The sequence below is a fragment of the Macrotis lagotis genome, chromosome 4, assembly GCF_037893015.1.
Source record: "Macrotis lagotis isolate mMagLag1 chromosome 4, bilby.v1.9.chrom.fasta, whole genome shotgun sequence".
NCBI classification, from domain to species: Eukaryota; Metazoa; Chordata; class Mammalia; order Peramelemorphia; family Peramelidae; genus Macrotis; species Macrotis lagotis.
Genome location: NC_133661.1, coordinates 14,521,047 through 14,541,616, shown reverse-complemented (window position 1 = coordinate 14,541,616; position 20,570 = coordinate 14,521,047). Strand labels below are relative to the sequence as shown.

Sequence of the window (20,570 nt, the reverse complement as noted above, 5' to 3'; positions counted from 1 at the left end):
GTTGACTGGAAGGGAAGGGTATTCAAGAGGGCATCAACATTCTTGAAAATGACTTCAAATATTCCTAGATAATTAAAGCAATGGTTTAACTATTTAAAATTAGTTTGGATGGAAGATGTCTGGAAGGGATTTCTGCTCCATATTGCTTTCAAGGCTTCAACAAATGTTGAAATAGCTAAGTCCCTCAGTTTGGCACTCCACTCCAAAATGGCCCAGTACTTTTTTCACAGTTTGGGAGACAATGTGTATGGCTATGACCCCAGATGTTGAAGGGCAATAACGAGCTGTTATTAGGAAAAGAGTGAGGTATTCACATGAGAGCCATGAGACCAGTTTCACTTGTGAAGGTTCAGCACCCTCGTGGAGAGACCAGAAGTAAAAAGTACTGACCAATTTGGCGTAACCTCGGTGGTCGAGAATGAGGTTTTCTGGCTTGAGGTCCCTGTAGATGATTCCTTTGGAATGCAGATAGGCAAACGCTTCTACCACACAAGCTGTATAAAATCTGGTTGTTGAATCTTCAAATGAACCTCTGGGAAAGAGAAAACAGAATGAATGGAGCACAAAGAATGGGTTAGACAATGGACTCATGGACTTTACATTTTGCTTAACCCTGGATAAAAAGGAAGGCCAAAGACCAAAGGACTGATAGACTCACAAGACACACAAATAGCAGCCATTTATATAGTTTCTTAAACTTTGTGAAATACTTTTACATGTACTGATTTAGTCTATTTTCCTGTACTGGTTTGCATGTGGCCTCCTCCATTAGACTGAGAGATCCTTGAGAGCTGGGACTATTTCCAGTATCTGGAACATAAATGTTTGTTGACTTGACTTACTGAATTTTCTTTTTACTTTGTTGAAATAAAATATCTCTCTCTCTCTCTCTCTCTCTCTCTCTCTCTCTCTCTCTCTCTCTCTCTCTCTCTCTCTCCCTTCCTTCCATATTCCTTTCCTTCCTCTCTTCTTTTCTTTCATCCTTCTCTCCCTCTCTCCTTTTTTCCTTCTTTTCTTCTCTTCCTCCCTTTCTTCTTTTCTCCCTCACTTTTCCCTCCCTATCCCTTCCTTCTTTCTTCCTCTTCCATCTTTCTTTGTTTCTTTGTTTCTTTCTTTTCTTTCTCTTTCTTTCTTTCTTTCTTTCTTTCTTTCTTTCTTTCTTTCTTTCTTTCTTTCTTTCTTTCTTTCTTTCTTTTCTTCTTTCTTCCTCCCTTCCTTCTTTCCCTCCCCTCCTTCCTTTTTCACTTGCCTCTCTTCCTTTTTTAGTGGTTGACAGAAGTTGGAAAAGTGAATGTCTTATTTTTGAAAAAATAGTAAATTTATTAAAATATTTCATATGCAAAAGCACATTGGAAAATCTGAATTTGCTGCTACTCATATAACAGAATAGATGGAGAAAGGGGAGCCAGTTGTTACTCCATCTACCACCCCAACATTTTATCAGAGAAAACAAAGGTCTAGAGAGAAAACATAGCTAGCCAAGGTCCTACACTGGGATTCCAAACCAGGTCATCTGACCAGGGATTATTTAATTTACCAAAATTTTTTCTTTATGTGTGTATATACGTACATATGTATGTATGTATATGAATTGGAACTTGAGTTAAGGACACCTGAGTTCAAGTCCAATCTCAGACACTTATTAGCTGTGTGACCAAGTGCAAATCACTTAACTACCACCTGATGTCTACCAGTGACATTTGCACCTTTGTATTTGTATCTTTCATTCATACATATCGTAATATATGCTTGCCAATTGATTAGTATAGAGAGGATTGAAAGTTTATTTGGACTTCTGAATGGCAGAATTGGAAGGGTCCTTAGAAATACATCTGGCCTCTTCTTTTATAAAAGCAGGAAATTGAGGTCAAAGAACAGATAAACCCCAAATCACACAACTTGTATGGAGCAGAACAAAGGTCCTCAGTTTCTCTATTTCAAATTCCAAGTCCTTTCCCACTGCTCCATAATGAAATATATTCATGTCTTTTATGATAATTATAAGAGAGAAATTCCATATTCCATATTTTATCGATGATTGGAGATAAAGACAAAAAACAAATAATGCCTGTCCTCCAGAGTTTACATTTAACTTCATGTATCCCTCTGACAACAGTTAAGTCCTCTGGGAATAGAAAGTCAATTAATTGGGGAGCAATGGCTCTCCTGACTCCACTGTGAGTTTTTATGAGAGGCTGTGGTGCTTTGGGAGTTGTCAGTCTAAAGTGTAAGCTTTGCCTGAGGCTCTCTCCACATTGATATCAATTTCTAAATAGCCATTTTAGGTAAGTTCAGAATTTGAATCGAATGTATTAAAGTCATCACATTAAAACATGTCAGGGTTACTTAGAAGAGGACGAAAATGACAAATCACCAGCTGCAGTGGAAGTGACAATCTCAAATTTGCTATAAAGCCCTTTTGTTTCTGTTTTTATTAACAATTCAGCAAGTGACTAGAATAAATATATCATATATTCTGTAGCTTTTTGAAATGCTAGCGACACTTGCCAGTGGGGTCTTCGTGGTACAAATGAGTAGACTGAGAAGCTTGGATCACTTCATCGAAAAAGAGTCTTTCCGGAGCTAGATGGCAGTAGACACCAATATTCAGTTATACCAGACTAGGAAACAATCACCCTCCTGTTGCAGAATGGCCAAGCTTTTCAAGGGTGCTCCACATAAGCAGATTCCAGAAATGGGAAGATATTACAATTGTGAAAGAATTACAACAGGAACATGGACATGGTGACTCTTTACTTTGATGGTCAACAATGGCCAGTCAACAAAGAGCTACTGAACGATTTCCTGTCCAGGACTAATTTGTTTTCAGTAAGAAAATCACTGAGGTGACAGTCCAGTTTGAAAAGAGAACTATTTCCTTTCAAAAAGTGGCAATGCCAGATCTTATCTTAGGTCATCCAAGAACTGGATTCAAATAATCTCCTACCCACAGCCCAGATGAATGCAAGGAAGGGAACCAAACAAATCTGGCTGTGGCTTTATAGATGTACTACAAAGAACATAATAGAAAATACATCTTTCTTTAAATAGGAGGTGAGAACATGTCAGAAAACATGTCTTTCATGAAATGGGAGGTGAGGACTGGCTCCAAAATGTCAATGAGTTGATGACTTAATAGTTCTCCTCCCTTCCACCACACTTCTTAGGTCTGAATCTGTCATTTTGGTGCAGGGGATTTTTCAGTGTGGAAACTCCCTCCATTCAAGGAGATGAGCCACTCCTGGGTAACTCCATTCTTGGTGAATTACCTAGGGCTACTGAGTATCAGGGACAGGACTTGAACTCAGGTCTTTCTGACTCCCACTGTGTAACAGTAATTCTCTATATTGTCTTTATTATGACAATTAAAATAAAGTTATTTTAAATAAGAAATTTAAATAAACAATATTTAAATATAAAATAAATATTGAAGAAGCTCCAGGTAAGTGAATACTTGAAAAAAAAAAGAAAATGTGGCAATACATTCTATCCAAATAGTACACATTTTTCAGTGTGAATACATTTATTTAACATGTGAATCACAATGATTTCAAAAGAAAGGCGGTTAGCAAAATCAGAATGTTTTCAGGAAAAAAAAAAACCAGTGCACTTATCTCCTTTGTGCTTTTCTTATTATTGGCCATGATAATAATAACGGACATTTCTTTAGTGTTGTTGTGATCTTCTTCAGAGTGCTTTGCATACATTCTTTCATTTGAGACTTACTCTATCCTCTAGAATAGGTATTATAGATGCTATCATCCCCATTTTATAGATTAGAGCAATGAGGCTGAAAAACTTGAAGTGACTTGGACATAGTTACATGACCAATGTCAAACGTAGGGCTGTTATTGGAGTGTCTTATCACCCCAGTTAGAATTTGAGTATGTGACTGACACCTTGGTGTGGACGTGTGGGAAGGGATTCTTGGTGAAGCTTACTTTGGACTTGAGCTCTCAGATTTGAGGATGGTTCATTTCCATTATTTTACAGATGAGGCAACTGTGTGGCTCAGAGAAGTGAGGGGATTTAACCAAAGTCCCACAGCTACTAAGTAGACTAAGTGAAATTTGAACTCAAGTCCTTGAAATTCAGCTTTTTTCCCCCTCTATAACATAACATCTCATTTGAATAAAATTTCATCCTCTAGATCTCCCTGCCTCTCTTAGTTCATATCCAGCCTTAGATACTTGACTCTTACTAGCTATATGACCTTGGGAAACTCATTTAACTCTGATCACCTTGAATCCAGGGTCACCTCTCTCATATTGATCCATATCTGCATTGGACCCAGATGACTCTGGAGGAGAAAGTGAGGCTGATGACCTAGACAGATGTCCCCCCTCACCCAAATCCAATTCATGTGCTTGACATGGCATCATCTGATGTCATGGTCTCCAAGAATAGAGGACAAGCATCATCATCATCATCATCATCAGCTTTTGCACATAGTCGACATCAGATAAATGTTTGGCTAATTCATTTTATAATTTTAGATATATCACTGATCAACTCACATCCTCCAAAACATGATTTTCCCTAGTAAAAGACTGATGGACCAAACCCAGACCATAAAGCCTCTATTAGCTCTGCCTCCTTAAACCGGCACACAGAAGTTAATGGCTGGAAAGGAAGGAAACCAGAGTTATAGAGTGGAATCATCCCAGAATTGTTAGCATGAGAAGGGTCATTAGGAATCAGCTAAGTCAACACTCTCCCTTTATAGTTGAGGAAATGAGACCAAGAGGACAACGACTTGCCTCGGGTCATACAGTGAGTTATTGACAGGGCTGTCCTTAGAACCAAGCATCTAGGATACTGTACTGAATGGTCCTTGATGGAAAATGGTGATCAGAGTTATAACAAGGACAAGGGAGGTAAAGCCAGGGTTGGGGCAAGGGGAAGGAGAAACAGGCACAAAAATCCCTGCTCTCCCAGATATGTCATGTTATTTGACTGGAGACACTATTTTATATTTTTGCCTTGGTGGGGGGAGCAGTAAAATGAGCCAGCAAAATCAACCAACCAATTAAAAGCAAAACAGAAATTGTTCAGGACCTCCTGTGTCCTGTGGGGGCCAGCAAGGAAGCAAAATGGGGATGAGACCTAACTTCCTGAAGCCCATGACACAATATGTCCATGTCCATACTACAGCACGTGGAATCCATTAGAGGCAGCACAGTGCATGGCTGGCCAGGGAGTTGAACTTGGAATCAGGAAGACCCAAGTTCAAATCTTACCTCTGACACTGAATACTTTTGTGACACCAGATTGGTTGCTTATCTTTTCTGAGCCTCTCTGTAAAAAGGAAGGGGTTGAATTTGATAGTCTCTAAAGTGTCCTCTAAAAGCCCTGGATCTACAATTTTATGAACCTTTGATACATTAGGGGACAGGCAATTTCAAGTTCTATGTGGTGTCCAAGGGAGAAAAAACAAGAGGAAAAAAATACATACACACGTGTGTGTGTGTATGTGTGTGTGTGAGACACAGAAATGAGATAAATGCACTTAAAGTCCCCATCCTTTTTACTTCTAATGCCAACCATGGGACCTTGCACATTATAGGTATACCATTAATTGATTTACAGTGATATCATAAATGGATATCCAAAGTAAACAGTAGAAGAACCTATAAAGGTTGGACAGAGAATAAATCTGTTTGCTAGCAAAATCAAATTTGGTTTGGCTTTGTAATGTCCCAGGGTCCAAGGAGTCCATTTACCTTATTTCGGTTGCCTAAGAGGGAGGTAATAAATTCCAAAATTGAGGATGCCTTCCTAGAAATACTATCTTTAGTTGGAGATATTTAGATTCTAGGGTGAGTGAGTCACATTCTGATGACTCTGGGATGTCAAGTAAGGAAGGAAATGACATGGGTTTCTCATGTTAAAATATTAAAGGAATGTAAGGACAAGAATTTGGGTGGGAAGCAAATGGAGACCACCTGCTCGGGATCATAGGACTTAAGACTTGCAAGTGACTTCACAAATAATGTAGTTCTAGGGTATGCTGGCAAATAATTAACAATTGGCTGGGGGACAATTATAAGCACAACACAATGTTCAGTTTAATTAGCATTGTTAACATTTTCTACATCACCTTCTAGACAACCCCCAAAATAATAAATTATGCTCTGTTTTGCAGTGGCCACCTATTCCCAGGATATAAATGCTCACACTCTAAATTTAACCACTGGCTTTCCTTTGCCCATTTGTGCAGGTTCCAGAACACTCCTGATTTAGAATATTATATTCATTGACATTTGTAGTCACTATCAGTTGTTTTTGCTTAACTTCTTTTTGGCCAAGGCAGAGAGTGAGCATGTGGAAGAAATGTAGAAATGATCATGATATCAAGACAAAAGCCATCAATAAAACAGACAAAAAAAAAAACTAAAAATGGAGATGAAACTTAAGGGCCATGTAGTTTCTAGGATGAGTTCAAGGCAAAGTGGTATTAATTTTGAAACATGGGAGGGTAAAAAGGAAGCAAGAATTTATAATTAGCACCGACTTAGCCTCCACTTTAAATCTAGCTCTGGCCCAGACCATTGAGGAGGAAAGCTTGAATGGAGCCTGGGCCATCCCTGAAATGCTGCCTAGTAAATAGGTTTTGCCATTTGCCCTGTCTTCTATCTATATTGCCACTGGACTCCAATGACTGGAGTTGAGAGTGAGTCTGTTGACTTTGCACAACGCTGCCTCACTGAAATCCAATTCACTTGCAAGTCAAAACATCACTACCAATGTCATTGGTCTTCTTTGAGAATGAAGGATAAGGGGCAGCTAGGTGATGCAGTGGCTAGAGCACTAGCCCAGGAGTCCAGAGGACCTGAGTTCAAATCTGACCTCAGACACTTACTAATTACCTAGCTGTGTGAACTTGGGCAAGTCACTTAAGCCCTTTGCCTTGCAAAAACAAAACAAAAAAAAGAGAATGAAGGATAAACAACAACAGTAAGTGGTTCTGAGTTTTCTGGGCCCCACTAGGACAGTCTCTGTTGAATGCTTTGGGTAAAAGCAGGCAACTGTATAAAGAAGGCTGTTTCAGCAAAGTTTCTAGGGCCACAAATGTCAACTGTGGCCAGTCTGTAACGGTGAATGGAGAACTAATGTGGTCATTTGGAGAGGCAGCATGGCCTTGAGGAGAGAGTGTAGCTAAGCACCCCAAGAAGGTCTGGGCTCAAATCTCCCCTCTTACCCTTGACCCCTGTGGAACAGTGGGCAGCTTATTGTACCACCTTTAGCTTTAGCTTCCTCTGTCCAAAATATATTTATAACTGACTCCTCAGAGCTGGTGAGAGCTGTTGTGGTAAACTGCATTTTCAATGTATTTTGAGATTTCTAAAGCCAATGGAAACATCAGCTCTCCTTCCTGGTTTCCACACGGAGTCCCTTAGGAGGAAGGCCTTTGCTCTGGGAGTGCCAAAATCTCCAGGGATGCAACAAATTCATAGAAAAGCCCTGTACTCCATATTTGGGTAAGACTGAAGTAATATCTGCATTCCAAAGAGCAGAGGTCTTTGACAAGATGGATTGTTGTGTTTTACTTTTGCTTCTTTCTTATTTTTGAAATTTCATCATTCAAAACAGCAACACATTCATGGAAAGACAGAACAAATATTATCTTCTTTTGGACAGAAGCATCCTAAATGTCCTACCTGTCCCTGAGAATCGTCCAAAGCTCTCCACCTAGGCAGGCCTCCATTAACATGTACAAATATTTGCTGTCCTTGAAGGTTCGATATAGTCTGTGAATCACAAACAAGAAAACAATGTGTTATCCAAATGATTGCCTTCTAAAATAATTCGGCTGTAATTCTTGAGTGATTGGTTTATATCCTTTTCTTTGAAAGGGAATTCTTGAAAATCAGGGTGGGGGAAGGAAAGCGGTATCAGATGTGTCCTTGAATGAGAACAATGATTCTCATCCAAATGGAAGGAAATGGATTTATTCTATTACAACCTGGACCCCTTCCCCAAAGCATAGGACCAAGTGACCTCCTCACAGATTTGTGTGTGTGTGTGTGTGTGTGTGTGTGTATACAAAGTTATATATTTATACACTCATGCTTATAAAATATATACATATACTAAATATATATAGCATATTTAATTTATATCCACAGCTCTCTTTATATATCTTCATATGTTCAATAAGCCAATAATAACTAATCTTGGAAATAATTCATAATAAAGATGATTAAATGAATAAATAACTAAACCAATAAATTAACACTAAGGTAATAATAATAATAGATAACTTTTCTGATGAGCTTTATAAAGGTTTACAAAGTCCCTGAAAAAACTCTCATTTGATCCTCACAATAACTCTGTGAGGTAAATACAATTATGATCCCCATTTTACAGATGAGGAAACTGAAGCCAAGATAGATTGAGTGATTTGCCTAGTTGGTAGGTTTCTCACACAGGATTTGCACTCAGGTCTTCCTGCCCTCACGTCCTATGTCCTTCATGTTCTTTGCCATGCTTTTTATTTTGGAAGTCATGCTATTTCTACCTTCTATGCTTTCATCTACCTACAACATACATATCTATAAGTGGATCTCCAAGCATCTCACTAGCTCCCTCTCTCTGCCTCTGGTGAACAAACAGAATGAGGCTCTTCCCTCTTCCATGTGATAATCCTTGAAGGCAGAATAGCATCTTTTTAATGTATTATATGTGTGTTCGGGTGTATATATTTAATATAAATATAATATATATGAATATACGTTCTGTCACATCTGTATGAGGACAAGCCCTGCTCCTCAGAGTGTCAGTTTGAGGGGAGCTAAATAACTGAGTTTTCATGGAAAGATGGCTCACAACACTAAAGAGCTTTTATAGACTTTTGAAATAAAACTCCTAGAAAAAACAGGGCATTTTAATAATTATTTTTTATTGAGAACAATTAATTTCTTTATTTGGAAAGATGACTGGGAAACTTTGGTTGGGCTGAAAACCCTAATTCTATAAACAGATAATTCTAACTGCAAAGCTACAAATGTCCACGATTTCATGCATGTGGCTATTCCCTCCACTTACAGATCTTCACCCTTCTAAAATTTAGTCAATGGTCTGCTATGGCTAAAAAAAAAGTCACTTTTTTGATCACTTTGCCATTCTAAATTTAGTTAATTTGATTCTTAGACAAAGGACACGCGGCCTGCTATGGGGTCTCTATTCCTAGTTCCTCTTGTCAGGTTGGACAGTCTAGAGTCAGAACTTCCTGGGCAAACAGCACAAAATTCTGCCCTATTTTAATTTTTGAAGGGTGATGCCAAAGGCTCTAGGATGGCACAAGGTTGATTCTAGGAAAACCATGGGGAGAAATAAAGGTTGGTTTGGAATGGGGAAGAGCTTCTGTCTGGTTGAGGAAATCATCATCTGGTGTCTTCCAATATTTTGACTACATGTTAAATTGCCTATTAGGGACTAAGTTTCATTGTTTCTTCTTTCCCAAAAGTTTGAAAGTAATGTTAGCATGACCCAAAATTTTAATTGCCCCAGGACAAAGTCCCAGTCATCTCATGCTAGATGTGGCTCTGATTAAAGCTTGCTTTTAAGATTCTCCTCAAGTTATCTTTATACTATAATAAAGCCTCAGGGAAGGACTTCAGTGAACTTCCAAGAAAGGATTAAGATTCTTTTTTTTCCCCCTTTTAGGAGAGAAATTGCATGGAGTAGGAGGAAATTTGGAAGTTAGATTCAGCATGTTCCATATCTTTATTCAAGACTTTTCCTTTGTTTGGGAAAGTTTTTTTTTTAAAAATTGTTTATGTGTGTGTATTTCCTAAAGATATCAATAAAGCTTATATAAAATTAGGATCTGATCGATTACAAAATCAAAAATCACGTTAATATCAGATTTAGTTCTACTCCATGCACAGAAAATTTACTACTGTGGCCAGACACTTACATGTGCATGTTTTCTTCTTTGTTTTTTTGAACAGAAATTTGTGCCCACCTATGATTTTAATCCCCCTTTACCCCTCATCCTGTAGTTTTGAAGTCTGTCATGCCAAGTCCTACCTGACAATGAAGTCTGAATGAGCCCCCTGCATGATTTGTTTTTCTGAACGGATATGCTCCTGTTGTCTGGTGTCTACGATGTGGCGCTTCTTGAGAATTTTCATGGCAAATGTCTTAGATTCTTCACTTTTCAACTGGACCTGGAAGAAAGGAAGATTGTTCATTAAGGCGTGACACAAAGTCTTTGGGAGGTGATTATTCGAGCATATCACACAGTTCCCATTTTATGGGAACTAAAGAAGTCAACTATCTATCACTCTTATCCAAAGTAAAAAAAAAGATGGTGTGTGAATAGACTGCTTTACAGACCAGAGTTAGGCCTCTTTCCCCAATTTTGTTGAATTTTAAGTAATTTCAGTATACCTGGCAGTCAGAGCATCTCAGAGAGGGACTGAACTCATTGATTCTTACCATTATAACCAATACCACCCAGGCCATCTAATTATGGTATCTTAATGCAAAGGAATACAATTATATACACAGGACCAATGAGTAAGAAGAAAGTCCAGGAGCTGACAAAGATCCTTATGATATAATGCAAAGGGAAAAAAGAACAAGTAAAAGGATGATGGAGCCACTGGGATCATTTAGTGAATGAGATAGAAATGGTTCAAGGATATGACGCCATGGAAGGAGGATTGAAAAACTATAAAGTAAAAAATGTAAAGAGATTAAGAAAATTTATTGTTTTTATGCCTTTTGACAAAGTTTCTAATAATCATCCTCTATAGCAATGTTAAAACTCATATTTATATATTTTGAGGTTTTTGAAGCTTTTGAGAAATATTTTCTCATTTGATCCTTGCAATATCTCTATGACATAGTTGTAATGGAAGTATTGGGTGGGGAGTTAAGAATCTCACCCTTATATATTTACTAACTAGGTGACTCTGGACAAGTCACTAACTTCTCTGTGTCTCAGTTTTCTAGACTAAATGACCTTTAAGATTCCTTATGGCTCTAAATACATGATCCCTTCTGCACATGATATAAAACTGAGTCAGAATTATATAAATCATAAATATCTAAAGGTGAAATTAAAAGCCAGATTTTCCTGATTCTACTTCTAGTCCTCTAGACATGATGCCAGGTCATCATGTCAAAGTGTTTCATGGAATGGTTAAAAAAAAAAGAAAGTAGAATTTAAAAAAAAAAAACACGTTCCTCTGGATATGAAAATAAGACATAAACAATTGTTCACATCTGCAGGTCTGACCTTAATGTATTTCTGAAATAGTATATAGAGACATGGGTAGATCCAAGATTAATCCGATGCAATATAGCAAACATTTATTAAATACCCACTTTATGCGAAACTCGACAAGAAGTTGGGTTACACAGAGAAATTAAACAACAGAACCCACCCTCAATGTGTTCACAATCTTTTGAAGAGATACCAAGTCTCCAGGAAAACACACATATGTGATCATTTGAGGAGAAGAAAGAGTATCCACACTATGGGTGAAGGGTAACATCAAAGACTTTCCCCTAGAGGTGGCACAAGAGCTGGTGCCATTTCCCCATCTGTGGAATAGCTGCTCAGAGCATTTATATCTAAAACCATTCCCTTTCTCATTGACAATAACTTCCATTTACACAAGACCTTAGTTTTGGCAAAGCACTAGTTTTATCATGTGAACATAACTCCCTAATTCATAGATACAAAAACTGAACCTCAGAGATGGTCACTTATCTGAAGAAGCACAGAAAGGAACTGAACCCAGTTCCAAATCCAATTCTTTCTTCTGTGTTACATCACCCCTCTTTTTCAAGACTCTATTTGCTTACCTTGCCCACGTCTTTATTTCCTTTCTGTGAAATGAATCTCTCTACCAGTGTTTTTGTTTCTGCTCTCTGGGAACCAAAACAGAACCATCCTGGCCCCTTCTCCAAATGTCAGACTTCCACATGCTCACTGATCGCAATGTCTTCTCTCAAGGTCTTCTCCATTCTAAACTACCAATATCTTCACCAGATCCTTCTCAGGGACTAGCTCAGTCTTCCAGAGGATGGTTACCAGCTAACTCCCCAGTTTTTCCATTCTCTTTCTCTGTATCTATGAACTGGACACGAGGATGGAACTTGCCTAGGGCTGAATTTCACAGGACCTGGATGCCAGGTCTCTCTGAATGCAATAGAATATAAACCTTAGGTAACCCCAGGAAAATATTTTGAAGCTCTCTGATTACTTAGTGAAATTCATCTCTCTGCCTTGGTTGTCACATTTTATTTTTTGCTTCCACTTCAGGGATGGTTCCAATGTTCCTAAGGGCCATTTCCAGGAGCATGGGGGCAGCCTGGATTCATAATGGAAGTGTGTTAATAGGATATGCTGCTTAGAGGGGACCCTAGGGCACTTCAACTTAATGAATCTCAGTTTCTTGGCAGTCTTCATGAACCTGCTTGCCTTATGAGAGGGAGCGAGGAGGGAGTGATTTGATTGAGATGAAGTTTCAAAACACCTTTCCTGGCTGAAAGCTTTTCTGTTCTCTGGCTAGCTCACTCTTAGAACCAGTAAGTCAAGATGTTAGGGAGAGGGCAGTTTTTTGAAACCAGACAGATAGAAGTATCTTGAATAAAAACATAAAAGAATGTAAAAAAGACACCATGCAAGGAATCAAGATGGCACCATGCCAAGACACAGATTTCCAAGCAAAGAGTTGGTATAACTAGGCTCCTTGGTAAGGACTTCTAAGCCAGAAGAGACCTTCAAGAGCCTACAGAAGATCCTTGACAACATATCCAATAAGTGCATCATCCAACCACTGTTCAAGGACTCCCCACTCCCCACCAGGGAGAATATTCTCAACAAAAATTTTCTAAGCACTTAGACTAGGTCAGATTCTGTGCTAAGCACTGGAGATACAGGAAGCCCACCTTCCCCTGAGGCATCTGTTCCACTCTGGAATAGTTTAGGAAATCTTTCCTTAATCAAGTCTAAATTGAGCCCTTTTACTGTGTTTCTGGGACCAAACAAATCTAATCCCTTGTCCAGATTTCAATCATTCAAATAAGCAAAGGGTTTTTCTAGATCATCCCAACCCATCCCCATCTCATCCAAAGTCTTTTCCAAGAGCAGTACCATTGGGTCCTTCAATCGATCTTTCTGTGATACAGTTTGAGGAACGTCCATCCTAGTCTTCTTCCTCTTCATTCTGTCTATCAATATCATTCCTGAAATGTGACCCTCAAGACTGAATTCAATGCTTTACACATGGCCTTACAGGGACAGAACATAAAGACAGACTTAGGCATTCCTTCTATGCCATGAGGCCACAGTTCACACAATTTAGCTAAAAATCATCCTACTGGTAAAACTGGCATGATTTTAAAAAAATGACTTATATTAGTCCTTTTCTGGGGACTTGGGCTGCTTCAACCTAAACTCAGAGTGCAGCATCAAATATCAGTCCAGAAGAACCACAGTTACAGAATTCTAAGGCAAATTCTAACCTAAAGATTACTGTGATCTGCCAGTTCAGAAAAGGACAGTTGCAAAATATCCTCAACATCTTGTATCAAAGTCTAGTTAGCTCTTATGTGGAGAATTAGAAGGTGAGAAAGGTCTGTTAAGGTAATTAATGAAGGCAGTAGTAGTAGTAGTAGTAGTAGTGGTAGTAGCAGCAGCAGCTGTTGGTAGTAGTCACAGTAAAGATAATAACAGTGAGGATTTATATAGTGCTTTAAGATGTACAAAGTTTCCTATTAATTCTATCAGTTGATAATTGAAAATGAGATCTCTGAGGGATCTTGGAGCTAGTCCAACTTCTTCCTATCACAGAAGAAGACCCTGAGGTCTGAAGGGAGATATGACACAAGTCATTCATAGGTCACTAGTGAATGGCAGAGTCAGGGCTCAAAGCCAAGGAATCTGATCACATTGGCATTTTAGACTTTGTGAAGGACTTTCATTCAAGGGCTTGATCAGACTTTTTCTGTTTGGTCCCAAAAAGCAGAAGGAAGTTAAATGAGTAAAAGTTACAGAGACAAGATTAGGCTTGATGTCTGTCCAAAAGCTGTGGGCTTCTGCTCTATGGGAGTCTTTCTTCAAGTGGCTTGGAGGCAGCACTTCCTTCTCAGAAATGATGTGGGTTGACTGGCTTCTGAGATGTTCCAGTTTTGTGATTCCACTCTCCACAACACTGGCCTGAGTTTTATTCTCATTGACATGTACCAAAGAATGCAGTGTACAGAGCCTGTTATGTGAATCTAGTGAGTCTCCCATTAACTATGGCTCTTTGTTTCAGGGGTGCCTCACCCTTCTCCTTTTTGGGACGACCACTTCCTCCCAGTGATGTTCCTTGGTATTGGGTGGGATCATTTTACAATGATGTATGGCAAAATTTTCTTCAGCAGGAGAAAGTCAATTCTTCATTATAGTTTTACTTTGCTTTTTCTTTCTTGGGCTGGAAAATCAGTAGCATTCCCTCCTGGAGTTTGACAGGCTTTTGGCCTTGGTAGTAAGACAGCAAGTGAGAGAATACAGAGGGCCGGAGAGTTAGAGCTCCAGAGGAAGGAACTTGGCCCATTGCTCCTTCCATCTTGATCTCCCATTCCAGTCCCAGAGGCCATGAGGTAGTAAAGTCAGATAGACTTTGTGTGTGTATATGGAGGTCATCTTACAAACACAGTGACTCTCACCTTATGACCCTCCTTCCCCAGGTAGTAAGATATTTGTCATCCCAAATGGTCCATCATTGAACTGAGGATAACCACAACATCTTCTTTTCGCCAGATGATGAGGTCACTCTGCCAGATCTGGAGTTGGAAGGAGGTCATCTAATCCAACCCTTTCATTTCACAGGTTAAAAAAATGAAGCATGGGAAGGGCAAGTGACCTATCCAAGGTCACACATTTTATAAGTAGTAAAGGGGAATAAATAAGTACAGAATGAACAGAAACTTGATAGGTGACTTCTGGTGCACTTAATTCTTGAGTGGGGTGGCAATCCTAAGATTATGTGGGCTCATAGATATTACAGACATGACCCCAGGGCTATCAATCACACTCTACAGAATTCTTATCAGTCACAAAAGCCAGATAAAGGGCAACAGAAATAGATCATATTGATTTTGTGAAAAAGAGCAACCACAGCATAAGAGGCAGGATTCATAAGGTTTAGATTTTGCATCTGATCCTCCCTGGCTGTGAGGTCATGGGCAAGTGTCCTTACCTCTCTGGGCCTTAGGCCACTCTCTGCCAGACTAATTTAGATGGGGTGAGATTGTATTGATGAATGAATTTCCCAAATTGATGGAATAATAGAACTCTGATGTGCTAATGAAACATGATATCTGTGTTTTATCATTCATTTGTATTCTTTCCATTAAAATTCACTTTGGTGAAAACAGAATTTATGTTCTAATGTCTATCTAAAATAGGAATCTGTAATCTCATTTCAGGTAATGGTTTGCTTCACATTGAAATTCCATTTTCCTATATGGGATTAATTTTTATAGGAGTATAATGGGATCTAAGATAGAGGTGTTGACAGGTCATTTATTAGAATGGAGCTTAGCAGATGCCCAAATAATGCTTTCTTGAAGAAATGGCATCAGGAATGGTTAAAAGAATTTTAGAGCACCACCTGTTAATTGTATTTAGATCTGCTTTCAGCATATCCCTGGGTGGGGGCAGTACCAAAAAAGGGGCTCTTCTCTTGCCAGGCCAGTCTGCTTTCCATAAAGGGAAGAAGAACGGGAATCAGTCCAAGGTCAACACAGACAGAGGCTAAAATTGGAGGTCCGTGACCAGGAGATCTACTGGCTCCCCCCATCATGAGACACCTACAAGCAGAGGTTGGACAACTACTTTCTGAATATACTGCAGAGGGGACTGCCATTTAGCGATAGCTTCAACTGGTTGTCCCTGATGAACCATCCAAACTCCAAGACTCTGTGCTTCTGATTATATGACATATTGCCTGCCCTCAAGGAGATTATAACTAATAATGAAAAATGCTGGATCTGACCACGGGTTTTGAGAAATCATTCCTCTCTTGTCTTTAGAGAGCCTGTGTACCTATCAGAGAGTCCTGCAGTTGGACTCAGAAAGCTTCCAGGCACACTTCTCCTACTGACTTGCTGTGTGACCATTAACCACTTACTCTCTGCGCAGAGTGAGAGCTATGCAGAGGAATATCCTCACTTGAGGCTAAAACAGAGCTGTGTGTAGTAGCCAAGAGGCAAGTCTAATTTTTTTTTGAGTTGGGGGGGGGATTAGTGGAGGACTGTGAGGTAAGATTAAGGGAAAGTTGTCACTACAGTGAGTAATTGTGCCTCTCCCACTCACTGAGATGGCAGGAGCTACTGGGTCCCCCATCAGGAGATACCTTCAAGTAAAGATTGGACAACCACCTTCTGAATATATTGCTAAGGGGATTCTCGTTCAGGGATGGCTTCAGCTAAGACTAGATCTGGAGCCTTACCCTGATGTTCATAGACTTCCAAGGGATCTACAGATAAAGGTCAGGGATCTGAGAACTTGTATGGGAAAATAAAATTCCATCTGTATTTTCACCAACCTTTTCTTTCCTTTGGAATCCTCTTAGTATTTTTTCCCATACATTTATTAACATTATTCAAAGAAGGAGCCTTCACCAGTTTGATCAAAGAATCTATGACATGCCAAAAATATTTTTAGAAATCCCCCTTTGCCCTTGTTAATCTCTGAGTTGTTTTACAGATCAAAGTTTGTCATTGTTTTGGTCTGACCATTACTATGATAAAAAAGGAATCTTGTCCTAAATTTCCTGTGCTGTGTATTCCTGTCCTAATTGGGTCATGACTTTAGAAGTTGAAGAAATCTTAGATGTTATCAGATTCAATTCCCTTATTTAATGATAAATGATCCAAGGATATGAACAGACAATTTTCCAATGAAGAAATTAAAACTATATATAATCATATGAAAAATTGCTTCAAATCATTATTGATTAGAGAAATGAAAAATTAAAACAACAATGAGGCATCATCTCACACCTATTAGATTAGCCCAGATGAGAAAAAGGGAAGATGATCAATGTTGGAGAGGTTATGGGAGGATTGGGACATTGATGTGTTGCTGGTGGAGTTGTGAACGGATCCAACCTTTCTGGAGAGTAACATTGAACTATGCCCAAAGAGCAATAAAACTGTTTATACCCTTTGACCCAGGAATTCTAATTCTAGTGCTATAACTAGAAGAAATTGTAAAAATGGGAAAAGTTCTACATGTTCCAAAATATTACAGCACCTCTTTTTGTAGAGGCAAAGAATTAGAAACGGAGGGGATGCCCATCCACTGAGGAATGGCTAAACAAGTGATGGTACATGAATACTATGGAATACTATTATTCTATAAGAAACCATAAATGGTCAGACTCTAGAGAAGCATGGAATGACTTGTGGGATCTGATGCTGAGTGAAGGGAGCTGACCAAGGGAACAATGGACACATTAACAACACCACTGTGAGATGAGTGGCCTGGGTGGGAGCAGCTCCTCTAGCAGTTCCGAGAGCCAGGACGACTGCATTAGACTGCTAATAGGCTGTATTATCCCCAACCAGAGGAAGAAAAACAAAACAAAACACACACAACAACCCACCCCTACCAAATCTGATAAACACTTTATAAAAATGAACTCTTCTGTATCTCTTTCCCTTAATCATAATTCCTCATGCCCCAAATGACTAATTTGTAATATGTTTAACATAATATGTATGTAAAATGCTAACCTGACTGGTCTCTACTGAGGGGAGGGGGGTGGGAAGGAAGAGTGGAGGGAAATTTTGTAGCTTGGGAATATGCCTCTACAAATGGATGAAAAGAAAAAAATTAAAGATAAAAAGAGATGAGGAAATTGAAGTTCCGAGAGGTTCAACCACTTGCCTAGAGGCACAGAGCCCATCCATATCTGAGGTGAGATTTCAACCAAAGTCCTCTGTATTGCCAGACCTACTAACTAACATTCTCCATACTATCGTCCTGCTTCAAAACATCTGATCAAATACAGCAGCAGCTGCCACTAGGCCAGAACTTTAATAGATTCTACAGAATTGAGGAATATGAGGAAACCAGGAGTAATTCTACTGACTGGCTTGCAGCATTGAGAGGAAAGGGAAAGGGAGAGGGAGGAGAGAGGGAGGAAAGAGGGAGGAGGGGGAGGGGAGGGGGGGAGAGAGAGAGGAGAGACAGAGAGAGACACACACAGAAACAGAGAGAGAGAGAGAGAGAGAGAGAGAGTTTGTGTGTGTGTGTGTGTTTTTTCCCTAAAGTACATGGTTTTATCTTTCTGTGACCCAAGTACAATCATCCTCACTATTTATAGACCTCCATATACTGGAAGCTAACAGCCTTATAAATAGTATGGGGAAAGTTCATCAGAAGTTTGTGATGAGGGACAAAAGGGGAAGGGCTTATGTTCAACAGAAATTTAATGACTGGATTCTAAGCTTGGCAGATGCACAGGAAATTAAAAGTCCAAAAAGGATAGCAAGCTGAGCACATTTGTATTCAAAGTGCCAATGGTGAGTGTGTTTTTGTCCAAGGTACCATTTTGGCTGCTAAATTCCTGCAATATGCCATTAATTTTTCTTGCTCTTTCTCTCTTGAAAAGATCCCTTTGCCAGATTTGATTTCTTAGGGAGAACTTCCATTGCCCTACTAATTCGTGTGAAGAATCCAAGTCACCAGTATTTGTTTACAAAAGCTCTGCCCTCCCTGGTTGTAGATTTCTGTGTCTCCTGCACGGTGACAGGCGACCTGTCAAAGAAGATAAGATTACCACATAACTGACTCCTTGTCCCAACCGGTTCATGGAGACAAAATTGAAAAGGTCATCAAAGAGAGTTAAGGCATGTCTTTCACATGTCAATGACCTACTCTCGTCCTGCCCCTGGTTTCGGCTGATAAAAAATAAATGCTGGAATTAGGGTCAAGATCTTGTTCTGACACTGACCACTATTGTGACTGTGAGTAAACTGCTCCTTGTCCCCAAGTCTCAGTTTCCTTATTGATAAAATAAAGATAGTACTACCTGCAGGACTTATCTTGAAAGACCATGTGATTTCAAGAGAGACTTTAAACATAAATGATTTTTCAAACATTAAAGGCTATAGAAATGCCAATTATTCTGTTAACTACAAGTTAGAGCTGGGATCTTTAACCATTTCTGTGTTTGTGCGTGTGTGTGTGTGTGTGTGAGAGAGAGAGATGATGATGATGATGATGATGATGATGATGATGATGATGATGATGATGATGATGATGACGATCCCCTTTGGATAGTACAGTGAAGCCTCTGGATCCCTTCTCACATTATTTTGTCCACATTCAAAATCAAAGAAAATGCTAAAGTTCAAGTAGAGGTTAGTGAAAATAATTATGCAAATGTTTTTAGTCCAGATTCATGGACCCATGGGAATGTATCCATGAAGGGATATTTTAAACTCAATTGGGCTGGTTGTCAGACAAATGACATCCCTTCCGTGGAGGCTGCCCACTTTGGCAGGACTTTTGTGACTATATATTTGACTGGAACAGTCTTTGAGCAATCAGAGTCATTCCTTAAGACTCCTAGACACTCCCAACAACCCTTTGCAAACATTATCATCTCTAGTTGGAGGCTCTAGGTCATTTGTTAGGGAGTTTTTTCCTTGCAGGAGACCTCAGGTTATGCTAAGTGAAGAACTAAGCTCAAGCACAGACAACTATATCTGTTAAAGAAAATCTGTCATCTTAACTCAATCTATTAAATCTTGAAGGTGGGGAGTAACTGACACACAAAAGATGCTTAATAAAAATTAATTGGTTGCTAGATTGATTAAAGACATATCAGGAATAAATAATGACTTTGACAGACATATGAAGGGATCCTTAAAGAAACTGAGGCCCAGAGAGGTCAGGTGACTGGTGCCAGAGAGGTCAGTTGTGGAACTCGAATCTTTCACTTTCCATAGACCTGTCTGCAGAAATGACATGGAGACGTTCTCCAGCATTCCTGAAATAACTCAGCTGCTGAGAGAAGGGTGGAGGCATTGTTCCTCTACTCATTCAGGTGGGCAAGATTCTTTTACGCTATTCAGTTCTCTACACTGGAAGGAATCTCTTTGTTGAGACAATGTCTAAAACTAAAATATAAACCTCAGGATTAACTGAGTACCATATGATGAATAAATGGGAAGAGAAGCAAGAAAGAGCTGAATATCTCATATCTCTGACAATCCAACGAGAACATGGACAATAAAACAGACATTTTTATATCATTTTAAGTTTTTTGAAGCCTTAGCTTATTTAAAAATTCATTTCATAGCTTTAATGTTATATCACTTATATTTCTTAATATGTTCCTTCTTCCTTGTCTCCCAGATAGTCATTTCTTTTATAACAGGAGGTAAAAAGGGAGGGGAGAAATCGATTCATTCAAAATAGTAATATATTGCTAAGTATGACATGATATATAATGTTTCCCAACTTATAGTGTACCCCCTCCCCTTGCCTTCTGCAAATGAGCCAGAGGTGGACCTTCTTGGTGGACTCTTTGGAGTCAAGCTTG

General features: G+C 39.2%; 1 protein-coding gene across 1 annotated transcript in view; it reads right to left on the bottom strand.

Moving 5' to 3' along the window:
- Positions 1-20,570, bottom strand: part of PRKG1 (protein kinase cGMP-dependent 1) — a 1,157,583-nt gene that overhangs the window by 11,700 nt on the left and 1,125,313 nt on the right. Inside the window, 3 exon segments of the mRNA XM_074232273.1 lie at positions 391-532; positions 7,662-7,751; positions 10,036-10,175. Coding sequence (XP_074088374.1) covers positions 391-532; positions 7,662-7,751; positions 10,036-10,175 — 372 coding nt within the window.